Source organism: Pieris napi, chromosome 24 (assembly GCF_905475465.1).
Source record: "Pieris napi chromosome 24, ilPieNapi1.2, whole genome shotgun sequence".
In the NCBI taxonomy this organism is placed as follows: Eukaryota; Metazoa; Arthropoda; class Insecta; order Lepidoptera; family Pieridae; genus Pieris; species Pieris napi.
The window spans coordinates 140,614-154,997 of NC_062257.1; the positions used below are offsets into that span (position 1 = coordinate 140,614).

The window sequence follows — 14,384 nt, forward strand, 5'->3', positions numbered from 1 at the left end:
TGCAAGTGTGGAGATGACGTGGATTGAGATATAGGTTTTGAAGTAACCTTTTTAATTAAAATTGACTCATCTTCTACATTGCATAAGCTTTCGCACTGACAGTAATCACCGCTAGAGCCACTACCTTTCTTTTTCTTAATTTTCGTACATTGCCGACAAAGGCGCAAATAACGTGTTCGTTTACGACTTCCTTCACCTGTTTGAGATGATACCGAACAATCGGTATCCATTTTGTCAAATTCATCTTGTGAACCAACAGATACATTTGATCCCACAGGGAGATTCAAGCCAACAAGGCCATCATCCCCCCGACCTAGATCGGGGGGCTTGTTCATACAATATTTACAGAAATTACAAAAACTTACCGACTACACGATGACACTATACACAAATATGATATAAAGATTACATATAATACAAAAATTAAAACTACCAGCTTATCCTCTCCGTTTTAACTAGTAAAATTAAATTAAATATTCAACACCGTGAAAAATACGTCTACCATGAACGAAGTTTCCCGCGCTTTTTTCCTGCACAGCTTTACAACGCGCTAACTTGTTAGGCATTTGACATTAAACTTCAATTCAAAATAAAATGACGTATTACAGCTCGTGACACAGGTCAATTATGAGTCGAAACTAAGCGTTCAGTACGATACTCATAGCCAAAATACAACACTTTTCATAAAGGGCAGTCTGTTCTAAGTGAACTCGAGACTCGACACAATACTACTCTAAGTCATGCCGCTTAAATTCGAAGTAACCAGGATGATCCGTGTTCCACATAATACAAGTTACCGAGCACAATATTCGGAAGCATCTAAAAGCTCAAATCTAGATGCTTCCAGTGTACACTTTCCAATCATAGACATATACAACATTTATTACTAACAAAACACAAAATAACAATAATAAAAAAAAAGAATGCAATATATATATTTTTTTCTTTTAAAGAACAAATTTTTAAGTGTGTAATGTGTGTGTGGTGTGCTTGTAATTGGCCCTGGCTCAGCATTATGCTAAGGAGCAGAATGTTCCACAGCGCTGGTCACTCTGCCACAGCAGCGGGTTTGCACCTCAGTTGCAAAAAAAGAAAAATAATAATAATACTAATACTGAGTAGAAAAAAAAATGTGCGTGTACTAGCGTACACGCGTTAGAAGTGAAACTTCTTTATGACCTTATTTTTCGAAAAATTATCTATATGCAACTCACTTTACAGAAATTGGTTAAATAAAGTTAAATTAGATAAAGTTTAACAAAAGGCTTTTAATATCACAGACTTGAATACAAATAATACAATTATTTCATTTTACCTTATTACCACTAAGATTATTGCATAATTTCATAAATTGTAATATAATTTTTAGTATCATTGTTATAGTTATTATAAATTTTTGTTATTAATGGTTTAGAATCTCTTCGAATCAACCGTTGTAGGGACGAGAAAAAGACGCGCGTAACGGTCAAATGTGACGCGTAACCGAAACATGTGACGCGTAACCGAAAAATGTTACACTAAATTTTTTTCCAACCCTGATAAAGAAGTTTCACTTCAAAAATTTGTAAAAGTTAGTTTGATTTTATCAATCAATCAATGCAAAAAGATTACCCAGCCCATTCCCGGTGAAACAATAATTGTTGAACTGTTAATCACCGAGGCCTTTAATGATGAATGGGACAGATGCAAAAATGTGTGGTACGATCCAAGTACACTCAATGACTGCCTTTGTCCAATTGAAGTAGTTTTTAAACACACCTGTCCTCTATCCCTGTATGTTATTGCTTCAAAGTGTCGATCAATAAAATAAATACCGAATGCATTCACCACACGGCTCTCAGCTGACATATAAAATTGACGTTTATGTCAATTACGACAAGGTCTAAAGTAGTGTACAGATGTTATAACAATAAATTGTTGGGATTTTTTATCGAGCGATATTGTATAAACGGTAGGACAAATGGAACACTTTGTCATTGTTATTTTTAATTTGAAAATATAATCAATAGTCAAGTAAACCACCCTGTGTAATTATTAGCTGTTTTTGTACATTGCAATATTTATATGAAGTGGTCCGGTCTGTCTGTATGAACACGATCTTCAAGCAGATTTTTTTTAAGAGGTCTCAAAAATCGTGCCAAAATTCAAGAAGCTAACTTAACAACTAAAATAAATCAATGGCGCTATAACCTCTTTGGCCTCAGATTTCTGAATCTGTTTCATGATCATTTTTAAATCGAATAGGCAAGTAGGTGATCAGCCTCCTGTGCCTGACACACTCCGTCGACTTTTTGGGTCTAAGACATGTCGGTTTCCTCGCGATGTTTTCCTTACCGTTCGAGCAAATGTTAAATGCGCTCATAGAAAGAAAGTCCATTGGTGCACAGCCGGGGATCGAACCTACGAACCCAGGTATGAGAGTTGCACTCTGAAGCCACTAAGCCAACACTGCTCAACTAACATGTAACATTAAACTATATAAGTATATTAACCCTATAAAATTAAATTATTGCAACTCTTAACCCGATATCACAAAAATACCAATAATTTCTCCGTTTCAACAAATCAATTTTATATTAAACTGCCGCTTTATCTGCCATAAAATTTAATGAGCATGCCATTAATGTTATACCGGGATGCTCCTGTTTGCTTACCTTTAACTAGACAAGCACATTCAGTATCGTAAAACCATCTCGTAATATTAGGAAATCTTAAATCGGACTATTATGTATCTTGGCTGCATCTTTGATAATTTGATTTATAGTGAAGTGTTTGTAAGTGTTGCATTAATTCAATAAACACACTTTCTTCGCTTCTTTGGCGTCCATAAGTACCAATATGTATCTACCATAAATAAATTTAGATTTGATAAGTCAAACACATATAATAATAGTAGGTACGCGAGTAAAACACAGCTAAATAAACCTACTTTAATATATAATGGTGATATTATTATGTTATTTACTCTCCGTGGATTATACAGTGTAAACTCTTTATAACGAATTTCAAGGGGAAGTCCCTCACCTTTCAAGGGGGGGGGGGCACCTCAATTCAATAGGTTAGTTTTGTAATCTTCTATATATATAAAAAGAAAATGGTGTTCGTTTGAGGCTCTTTCACGCTTAAACCACTGATCGTATCGACATGAAACTACCACCATTCGATGCGAAATTTTTCCTAGATGGTTTATGGCTATTTATCTTTCGAATTCTAACGTTCCTTCATTTTTTTATTGCTGTTTTACTTTTATGAAAATTTATCCATACGGACTTCACCGCGGAAACATTCGGGGAGGCTTCCTAGAACCTCTAAACGTCAACATCTGTTAAAAACTCGATTTTCGAAATATTTCAATTTTCTTAGCGGGAAGTTAAAAAGAAGAATAATAAAAATATGAAAAAAAATAAAATAATGAAACATACAATTTATTTTAATTCGTCCAGCAAAGCGGGCGCGAAACGGCTAGTCTGATTATAAAAACAATTACACTTTAGTATGTTGCTGATGTCTAAATATGAAAATATTTCTTCGTAATAGAGAGGGGCTGTTGCGTTATAATTAATGTATGGGTTTTGTGTTAAGCCAAACAAATTAACTCTTTTTATGTTATAAAGTGTTATAACAATTGACGTTATAAAGAGATTACACTGTAAGTATTAAAAAAGTTTGATTTGAATAACAACGTCTTGCAACAAAATTCAAAGCTGAGCCGAAAAGCTTTTTATGCGTCCAAGTACCAACTCACGCTAATGATGTTCACATACTTCATTCCCGAAACACTGACACAGAAAACGCCCCCAGGAACATAAGCGATGCTCAAAGTGACAAGTGCGTTGACCTCTGCGAGTGGGTTAAAACAATACGTACTCCGAACCCTCGCTTAACCAGGAAACTAACCTAGGGAAACCCTTTCACTATCACTGCTAGAGTAGTTGATACGTTTCGATATTATACAAGAGTACACTTACGAAACTTAGTACGTACTTAAGCCCTACATTTTTAAAAACGGTTATCAATATTGAAAATCCAGTGGCATCTTTAACATGGGTTTTGTGATTTTTCTAATATTTCGACTTTGGTTCTAAGGTCGGTTTTCTCAGCATTTATTCCGCGTCACGTGTGTGTTTCTCGGGGTGGACTGCGGTGCGCAGTGAAGAGCTGGAGCACTGAGGCGCGCCGGCACGTAATAACAATAAGTTATGTAAAACATTAATAATGTAATTTTATCAATAAAATATATCGTGTAAATTTCACAATCATGTTCTATATACATTTTCGTCTTAAAATGAATTCAAAGTGTCAAAAATTGGCTATGTTTGTTTTTTTTTCTATCGAGCGAAGTTATTTAAATCGTGTATCGATCTTTCAAAATGGACACATAAACTACTCGACTCCATATATTTTTTCCATTCGCCCTACTTCAAGAAACGATGACGAAAAATGGAAAGAAACAATGTACTTTTTTTGAGTTTGGCGACCGGATAGGTCCTTAAAATACGCACATTGAAAAGTCAGCCGGGGTTCGAACCTACCACATGAGAGTCCACGCGGAGGCTAACACCCAATCTATATAACAATATTGAAGCTAATTATAAAATTGTAATCATGCAGTACCAAACCCTAAGTTACGTGGTACCAATACATGCCTACGATATACAAGTGACAAAATCGCATCGTATCACGTTTTACGAATAAACTTGGGAACTTTAAGTGCCCTCTTATTCACTGCTACTACTTAATAGCCTCAAAACGTGACTCATATAACATAATTATATTAATCTACTACGTTTATATATTTAGAAGCTTTTAACTTGGAGATTGAGTAGCGGAGAGTTTCTCGCCAGTTCTTCTAATGTCTTCTACGCCATTGATTTGGGAATTCGCTGAAATAATGTTAATTTAGAGGGATTATCATTTTACGGCTTTAATATGTTTTCTTGTATAATAATCTAGTTTGATTAGTTATTTATACTTTATTTTCCGACGCTACCTTTGACCAAAGCGTTTGTTTTGACTTAGCATAAGGTTAGTTGTAGAGTCCCATAATCTACTACTCTGGGAGTAATTACGTCTTATGCAATTTTAATAATGTTTGTAATCGCCAAAGTTGATGCTTGTAAACAATTATTTTATAAAAGAGAGGTTTTTTCTTTTACCTTGTCTAATAAATGTGAAGATATTCACAAAAATTGGAGCAAAACTTTTTAATTGTTGTGGTCTTTTATCGCGTTTTATTCTTAGAAAGCTTCCTTAGATAAATTGGTTCTAAATTACAGAGGCTTTTAGTAAAGTTTTGCTTGACTTTATAAGCCCTTACTTGTACACAATTCTATGGTATATGAATTATATGTTGTCAAATTTGGGTAAACGTAACTTTATCATGTAACAAAAATACTGTTAACGTAAATTATAAACATGTTTACAAATGATGTGTAAAAAGTATAAATTCAGCATTCTTACATCAATATTTTTTAATAATATAGAAAGTCTCAGTTAACGTGGTTTTATTATATTTTGTGATAGTACATTTAAGTTGAAAGCGTCTGGAGGACTTAAAAGATGAAAAGCTCTTATTTATTGAACGTAGAGCCAGGGTTAAGAGGTTCTTTCTTAAACCCATTAAGGTGGGAACTGACCAATGTTACGAAGTGTAATGTAACATGTAATGTAAAGGTGGGAACTGACCAATGTTACGAGGTGTAATGTAACATGTAATGTAATGTTACACAGCGAGCATTCGTGCAGTCAGTACGTCGTGTTACGGGGAAAAACAACGTAACACGACGTACTGACTGCACGAATGCTCGCTGTACAACATTACATTACATGTTACATTACACTTCGTAACATTGGTCAGTTCCCACCTTAATGTTGTACAGCGAGCATTCGTGCAGTCAGTACGTCGTGTTACGTTGTTTTCCCCCGTAACACGACGTACTGACTGCACGGAATGCTCGCTGTGTAACATTACATTACATGTTACATTACACCTCGTAACGTTGGTCAGTTCCCACCTTTAAGTGTCGCTTTTTAAAAGAAAATGCAACATTGATGATTTCATGCTAATTTAATGTGCGCATGTGTGCAATATAAAAATATATTTCAATTTCATGACATTTATTCACTTCAGCGCCTTAGTGGACTACTTTAGTGAGCAGTGTTGGCCTAGTGGTTTCAGCGTGCGACTCTCATCCCTGAGGTCGTAGGTTCGATCCCTGGCTGTGCACCAATGGACTTTCTTACTATGTGCGCATTTAACATTCGCTCGAACGGTGAAGGAACACATCGTGAGGAAACCGACATGTCGTAAACCCAAAAAGTCGACGGCGTGTGTCAGGCACAGGAGTCTGATCACCTACTTGCCTTTTAGATTGAAAAATGATCGTGAAACAGATTCAGAAATCTGAGGCCCAGACCTAAAAGAGGTTGTAGCGCCACTGATTTATTTAATTTTTAGTGGACAGCGCCGCTGTTAAATTGACAGACAACATTGTTTTTATTAATTTATTACAAGACCATAGAAAACTCTTTAAGTCGGTATAATAGTGTACAAATTTGCCTTAAGATATTGTCTTATTTTGACTAATATTACCATATTTAGGTCATCATTATTGGCTAATTAAATTTGTTATTCTAGAATTTTATATTCATTTTCAAGCGTCATTGGATTTACTAAATATTTTCAAAAGCATATTTTTAAAGACATTCGTATCAATTTAAACTCCGTCTCTGAAAAACGTTTGCAAAAAGCCATCCACTGCGTAATTCAAATGTGTTCCTAAATAAAATATTGATAGCTACATTGACCTCCATCGTGGTTTTAGTGGCTAAGTTTATTGAATTCTAAATATGCAATAATGCGACATTGACAATACTAGACCATCTAAAGTTAGTATTTTTTATTGGGAAAAGGGATACTTTTCTTTAATAAAATCCCAGAGGCTCTTTTATCTCTGCCTTTTAATAAATATAAGAAATGTATTAAAGAAAAGCTGTGTAAAAAGGCTTACTATAAAGTTAACGATTATCTAGTTGATAAAAGGGCCTGGGACTAGTGCTAGACAGGCTACTTCTAATTAATTTGCGTTATTTGTTTTAAAATAAGTGTTGTTTGATGATTTGCTATTTTAAAAGAGTACCGAGAGTTTTTTACGCCGCCTTTTTCTCCTAAGCCTCTGTCTTCTTTGCCGATGAGTAGGGATGCCTACTGATTCAAATTGAATGACGTGGAATAAGTGATACCTTTATCTTATGTTCCATAATAAATATATTTTATTTTATTGTCAAGTGTTTGTGCTATCTTAATTAATATAAAGGGACGTATAACCGACTCAATATTACATAAAGTGAATTAATACGAAATTATCACGTAAACTTAAATATTATAAACACTATCTCGAGAATGTTAAACTTTTGATATAAGCATTCCAAGATAAGGGTGCACTTATGTATTTGTTTAGGTTTGTTTAGTTTAAGTTGCGCTATAACTGTAAAGTACACACGGAGATTTGTTGCATCATCGTTATCAAAGGAATTTAAAAGCTGGCAATACAACTGTTGAGTACAGTGATTGCGATTATGAGGGATGGAAAAATTAATAGACTTTTTAAATAATTTTCACAATTATTTAAAAAGTCTCATACATATAATGAGTTTGACGACTCATTGGTCTAGTGGTTAGTACCCACTGCGAATCCATGGGTCCCGGGTTTAATCCCCGGCTGAGACGAACATCGATGTAATGAGCATTTGGTGTTGTGATTAGGTCTTGGCTGTTTAAATATGTATTTATATGTATATCTATCTATAATATGTATGTATATCCGTTGCCTAGTAACCATAACACAAGCTTCACCAGCTTAGCATGGGACTAGGTCAATTGGTGTGAATTGTCTTAAAAAAAAATACTGTTGTGTTGTTTTAATATGTCGTGTGAACGTTTCACATATGGTATGTTATTTCCTTACAATCCTGAAACTAAAACGTAGTCGAGGATCTTTTTCTTCTACGTTCTTGATTAAGGAACAGGCTGTATATTTGAAATCATTATTTGCATTGACAGTTAACAATATTTATCATTACGACACGATAACATATTGTTACAGATATCAAAATTAAAATATCATTTATATAGGTACTTGACATATCTAGTTAAGTGTAATAACAAATAGTGTAACAATTTCTTAAAAAATATTATATTATATAAGGGTAGCTTTCTCACGATAATGAGTTTTAATTAACATAATATTGTGTTTGATATAAACCGTTGAAAGAAAGAATGCGTTTGGTAGAAATACATATATTCTTAAATAATCATAAACGTGTACATTGGTACATAGTTTAGATTATATATCTTTATAAATTTAGATACAGTCATTTTGTTGTCATTATTCCTAGTTAGAATTAGACGACCAATCCTAAAAAACTTTGAAACAATATTTAAAATGTTAGAGATAATATTAGTTATTTAATAATTGTATTTTATCTGCGTAAAGTTCGTACGTCTCAGCGAAATTACCTCATCAATCATCCAGTTAATTCGATTTACCAAATGTAATACATTTTTTGATAAAATAATTGATCTATAAACGCCGTCAGTCGGCAGCGGTCGTTGCCCTCAGTCATTACATCTCTGAAATAGATCCGCAAAAAATGCGTCGCCTAGATTTCTGCTCGAATATCAATCTAGACAAATTGACAGATTTCTTGTTTCGATTTGGATTAAACGTGTACTCAATCAGTATGACTTTTCAAATAGATGTTTTAAGAAATATATTTGCTTAAGAAACAGACGAACCTTGCTGATATAAGACAATACGATTTAGCAAGATTATGTCGTAATAACAATGGTCTTGCTTTGACGGTTATGGAGAAATCCATTTCTAAATTTATAGAAACCGAATTAGTAAATAACTAGGTAATAATTGCAAGCCCTGGGTGGGGAAAGTGTATGAACCATGAGCAGATAGCATATTCAAAAAGGAACGGGTATCCAAATCCGCACACTAGCGCCAGCCTGTGCTGAAGATTATTTGCTTTCCTCCCTTCCTTATACGTAATTCTAATTGCCAATCTGAAGTCTCAGTAATGTCATGTATTTTGTACTTTTTGTCCTGAGAATTCAATTTAATTACATATAACGTATCATAGGCATTAGAATATTAAACAAAAAATTAACCTCAAAAGAACAATATAAACAATAACTAACCTTAAAACATAATAACTAAAATGTTTTATTAAAATGAGTCCCTTTTTTATAGATAAATGGGCAAACGGGTAGGAGGCTCACCTGATGTTAAGTGATACCGCCGCCCATGGACACTCTCAATGCCAGAGGGCTCGCGAGTGCGTTGCCGGCCTTTTCGTCGAATTGGTTCGGAAATACTTTAGGCAAGGTTCCTAAGATACTGGCAGCGTTACCCCTTTGAATAGCTAGACTAATTCTTTGTCCGAGGTAGCTGCCAGCTCTTCGGTCTCCTGTGATGTCGACTAACCTTTTAGCTATTTCCTTAAAAAGCCTTATACTGCTAGGACCCCACGGACCAAGGGTCTCGACACCGAATGGGATAAAATCATATTACTAGTTACCGAGAGCCTAGTTACCGAGCTACCACCAGCTCTGTTGTTGGTTCCATGTAGATGGGAAGGGGCCAGCACGCGGCCCGTCTTCCATGGAACCAAACTCATACCATCCGGTCTCTTGCCATCGTCTCCTGCAATTCCAGTCGGCAATTTATTTTGTAAATAGTGTAGTCATAGAAGTTATTTGAAGCTTAATGACGTTTTTCTTCCAGAGCACCTAACAGCCCTGTCGCACCAGTCACAGAACAAGACAGCAGCACTGTTGTCCCAGCTGTACAGAGGCCACGCCACAAGAGCTCATACTCCCTTAGCGACCCTATACGATGACATAAGGACTTTGCTTCGATCCAATCTAGAGACTGAAGATGCCGTTGACCTGGGATCCCCGCCACCTAAAGAAATGGCGCAGAGTACGAAGAAATTCTTCAGAGAAGTATTCCCCGTGGCGTATCAAAACGTACTAAGGCTGGACACGAAGCAATTCACAACCGCCTATGAGGCGTGTTTGAAGGACGCATATGATGCTGTCCAGCCTTTTGGAGACGTTCCCGAACAGGTATATTTTATTTAATAAATAATAACCAATGGCGCTACAACCTTATTAGTAAGGGCCTCAGATTTCTGTATCTTATTAATGATCATTTGGTAATCTAATATGCTTCTGTGCCTGACGTACGCCCTCGACTTTTTGGGTCTAAGGCAAGCCGGTTTCCTCACGATGTTTTCCTTCGTACGAGCGAATGTTAAATGTGCACATAGAAAGAAAGTCCATTGGTGCACAGCCGGGGATCGAACCTACGACCTCAGGGATGAGAGTCGCACGCTGAAGGCACTAGGCCAATACTGCACTGCACATATACGTTATTTAGACAACTAATCTAAAGCGTTTGTTATGAAGGAATAAATGATTTTTGATTCGTCATTAAGTATTGATATGTACTTAGATGATTTTGTTTTTATATTATTAACTTACCCTTAAAAAGTATATAATTTCATTTTTAATATTAAAAAGCCCTTCTTTAACTGATATAAGTCAAATTTATTATTTTATTCTAGTTCTGCGGTTGATCAGCGAAAGTTATAGTCAGCCCTGCGATTCTGTAACTCACTTCACGAACTCACACAGCGGTTTTCGCATCGGCGGTCGCTCTCAAATCAGTCGTGAAGCAGTCATTTTATGATTTGGCATTCTGAAAAGGTGGGAGCTTGTAGTTTATTGTTTATCAGAATGCCAAATCATAAAATGACTGCTTCACGACTGATTTGAGAGCGACCGCCGATGCGAAAACCGCTGTGTGAGTTCGTGAAGTGAGTTACAGAATCGCAGGGCTGCGCGGAAATTCTCTTTCGTAGTAGGATTTGAGATAAATTTAAATGATTTTGGACCACCTAGTATATGGAGTTAAATATATCTAAATGTTTAGTTGGGGTCATCGCTAGCCAAGTCTTTGGAGGCTGCGCGTGCGCTCTTACAAGTGCTTGGTGTTGGTGCGGGCGCTCTGGGCGGTGCTGAGCGGGCGGTGAAGGGCGCCGCCCACAGTCACTATGGTCGGTTGCTGTTGAAGATGGGCGGCTGCTCGCGATGTCAAGGCCATGATATCAGCCCTTGCAAGAACTATTGTCTCAATATCGCTAGAGGGTAAGTTATTGTAATTTTTACTTATGTGCTACTAATGTTTATACATTTAAATTAATTAACCTTAAATATCTGTGTATGTATGTATATTCCGTAATATTGTTTCTCTATACGTACGGTGATCTAATTATAGTGACGTTCCCTAAAAGAGTATAATAAGATACAAAATATAAACTTTATTATACGTGATTATTTTTCCGACCCAAATATCGGCCAATAGAATTGCACCATTCGACGTCACGTGGTACAACCTACATGGTATTATACTGACAATTTTTTGTGAAAATTCGTCTCTGGTCGTTGCTTCAAGAAAAGTATTAAGTAGTTGTTTTATTCATTATGAAATTCTTATTTGTTAACTGTACATTTCGTCTCATGGTGCAATTCTATTGGCCGACATTTGGGTCGGAAAAATAATCCCCCGAATACCACACGAGCTTCAAAATTATCGGGCATTTCCCTCAAGGTTCCCTGCAAACAAATATTATATACGACTATAAGTCGTCATGACGACTATATTAATTGTTTGCAACGAACCTATCGGGAAATACCCGATAATTTTGAAGCTCTTGTGGTATTATAAGTGAAAAAAATACAAGGTAAAATGAAATTCCCCATCTCATTTTGCGAAACTAGGAATCCTTTTATAAAGAAACAAGTACATTAAGTAAAACAAAGAATCCGTTTTACGAGCTAGCCTACATTTAAGAAAATGAAAAGTTATTTTCCACATTGTACAAAAATGAAATGCATTTTTGTCCAGTACTACAGCTCGAAGTTTTAGAGTTAAATTTAAAATCAACAAATATATAATGTACAAAAACTCGTCAATTTGTCATTAAAATGTCTGTTACATACATCTATTAAAATAAAAAATCAGTGGCGCTACAACCTCTTTAGGTCTGTGCCTCAGATTTCTGTATCTGATCCTTGATCATTTTTAAATCTAATAGGTAAGTAGGTGATCAGCCTCCAGTGCCTGAGACCAGTGTCGACTTTTAGGGTCTAAGACATGTCGGTTTCCTCACGATATTTTCAATCGCTGTTCAAGAGAATGTTAATTGCGCACATAGAAAGAAAGTTCATTGGTGCACAGCCGGGGATCGAACCTACGACGGATGAGAGTCGCACGCTTAAGCCACTAGGCCAACACAGCTGCTCAACAGATATCTGTTAAAACGATTTTACTAGTGAAAATAATGAAGCTATAACTTTTAAGTACTGTTCAATGAAGCACTACTTTGAAGTATCGATTGAGCAACCCTTCACTGAAATCTGCTCTCAACATGCGCTTGTTTCAAGTATAATAGCAATTTTTATAAAAGAATATAAATTACTTGTAAGTACTGCACTTCATATGTAGTTAGATCGACACGAGGGCACCTCTGCCTACAGGCAGACAGGCACCCTACAGGGTGGTCCGGACTTATTATTAATTATACAAAAATTCTCTTTTTAAAACAGTTGCTCCGTATCATCATCATTTCCGAACTCGTTCTCTTTCCCAACTGTCAAAATAATGTCTATTAAAAAGAAGAAAACCAACCACGAAGTTTTTACATTTGTCGGAACTCTTTGCAATGACTTTCCGCAGTCGTAATGAAATATACTATTTCAGATGTATTGGGTCGATAATATCAGAGCTGGATGCTCCATGGGCTAGTTACGTGGAAGGCGTGGAAAGGCTGGCAAGAGCAGACGCAGACGCCGCTCTCAGGGCGCTGGACGCCAGGGTGTCTGAAGCCATCATGCATGCTTTGGAGAACCATGTCATATTGGAAAAAAAGGTACGGATTTATATTAACACTTCCTAATAGTAAACAATAATTTACTTAACGAATATTAGACCTAGACTTATAACTGTATACAGGAATTGTACCCAAAACCTCAACTAATCTAAATATTGAATCCCAATCTTAAAATTGACTGCAAACTATTCTAGATAATTTGTTGTGGATATACTCCAAATTTAATATGATTTACTTAAACAAGCTGTATAACAGCGTGTTCTAATAAAATTAGGAAAAAATGGTGCGTGTACTTATGTACGCGCGTAAGAAGCTATACATCTTTGGCATTATTAAAAATTGTTTTTGATTGCATGCAAATAATTAATTACAATTAAATAATCAAAGACTGGAAAAGGAGTCATTATAGTCAATAAAGTTCAGTTTACATTTAAAAAATTAATCTCTTACATTAAGTGTAACATAAATTCTATTATTATTCGAATGTTGTTTTAAAATTATGTCCAATGCCGTAGCATCTTCCGTGGGCAACTTCATTCTGTTAATTTTGTGTCACGGTGCGCGCGCATCATAAAATTTCACTCTCATCTATTTTTCATAACGCGCTTAAATAAGTTTAACTTCAATAAGAAAATTTACATATACCTACATACAATTTTGTGATAAAAAAGACCTTTATTTTGTAATATTTGTCAAGATAAAGAACAAAAAAGCGATACCTAGAATAATATAGTATTATCAATCTTACTCATACATACACATCGTCAATTTTCAATGGACGACTTAGAAAGAGGTCCAAACTTGCGCTAACTTTTTATTTAAAGGAATTAATTTTTTATTGTCGGTCGTATTCGTCGTATGAACAAACGTATACCTTAAAATTACTTTTTCACTTAAATAATAGTTTTAAGACTGTTCAAGTCTTCAAGCATTCAAAACAGCACTTAGAGGTCGTTAAAGTAACGCTGAATATGTAAATCGTGAATAATGACTCGCAAAGTCTAATTATTGTCGTTGAAACTTTGAATGTCGACGTTGAAAGCTCGCAGTTCCGTTTCAGTAAAAGTATCTCAACATTAACATGAAATTATTTCAATCTCAAACGCTAATAAAACTTTTATTAAAATATAACTAACTTTGGTTTCATAGAACGACAAATTGGAGTTCAAACGAGATTGCAATGTATTGCTTAACCACTAAACTAAACTTATTTTTCTTGAATTATTAAATATCAATATCAATGGATGTGTTGCTTAAGCTGCCCTGCGATTCTGTAACTAACTTTTCGACTCACACAGCGGTTTTCGCATCGGCGGTCGCTCTCAAATCAGTCGTGAAACAGTCATTTTCATCACCTCGACGTCCGTCGTTCCACAACTGAGCGTTTTCTAAGACAGTTTTTACCGTGCACAACCTAT

The 14,384-nt window shown here is 35.5% G+C and overlaps 1 protein-coding gene across 2 annotated transcripts in view; it reads left to right on the plus strand.

Annotated features, from left to right (window-relative positions):
• LOC125061831 (division abnormally delayed protein) overlaps positions 1 to 14,384 on the plus strand; it is a 115,285-nt gene that overhangs the window by 81,848 nt on the left and 19,053 nt on the right. For both annotated transcript variants that reach the window (XM_047667449.1, XM_047667448.1), the window contains exons 3-5: positions 9,795 to 10,138; positions 11,007 to 11,221; positions 12,837 to 13,005. In XM_047667449.1, the coding sequence (XP_047523405.1) occupies positions 9,795 to 10,138; positions 11,007 to 11,221; positions 12,837 to 13,005 (728 nt within the window). The remainder of the gene's footprint in view (positions 1 to 9,794; positions 10,139 to 11,006; positions 11,222 to 12,836; positions 13,006 to 14,384) is intronic.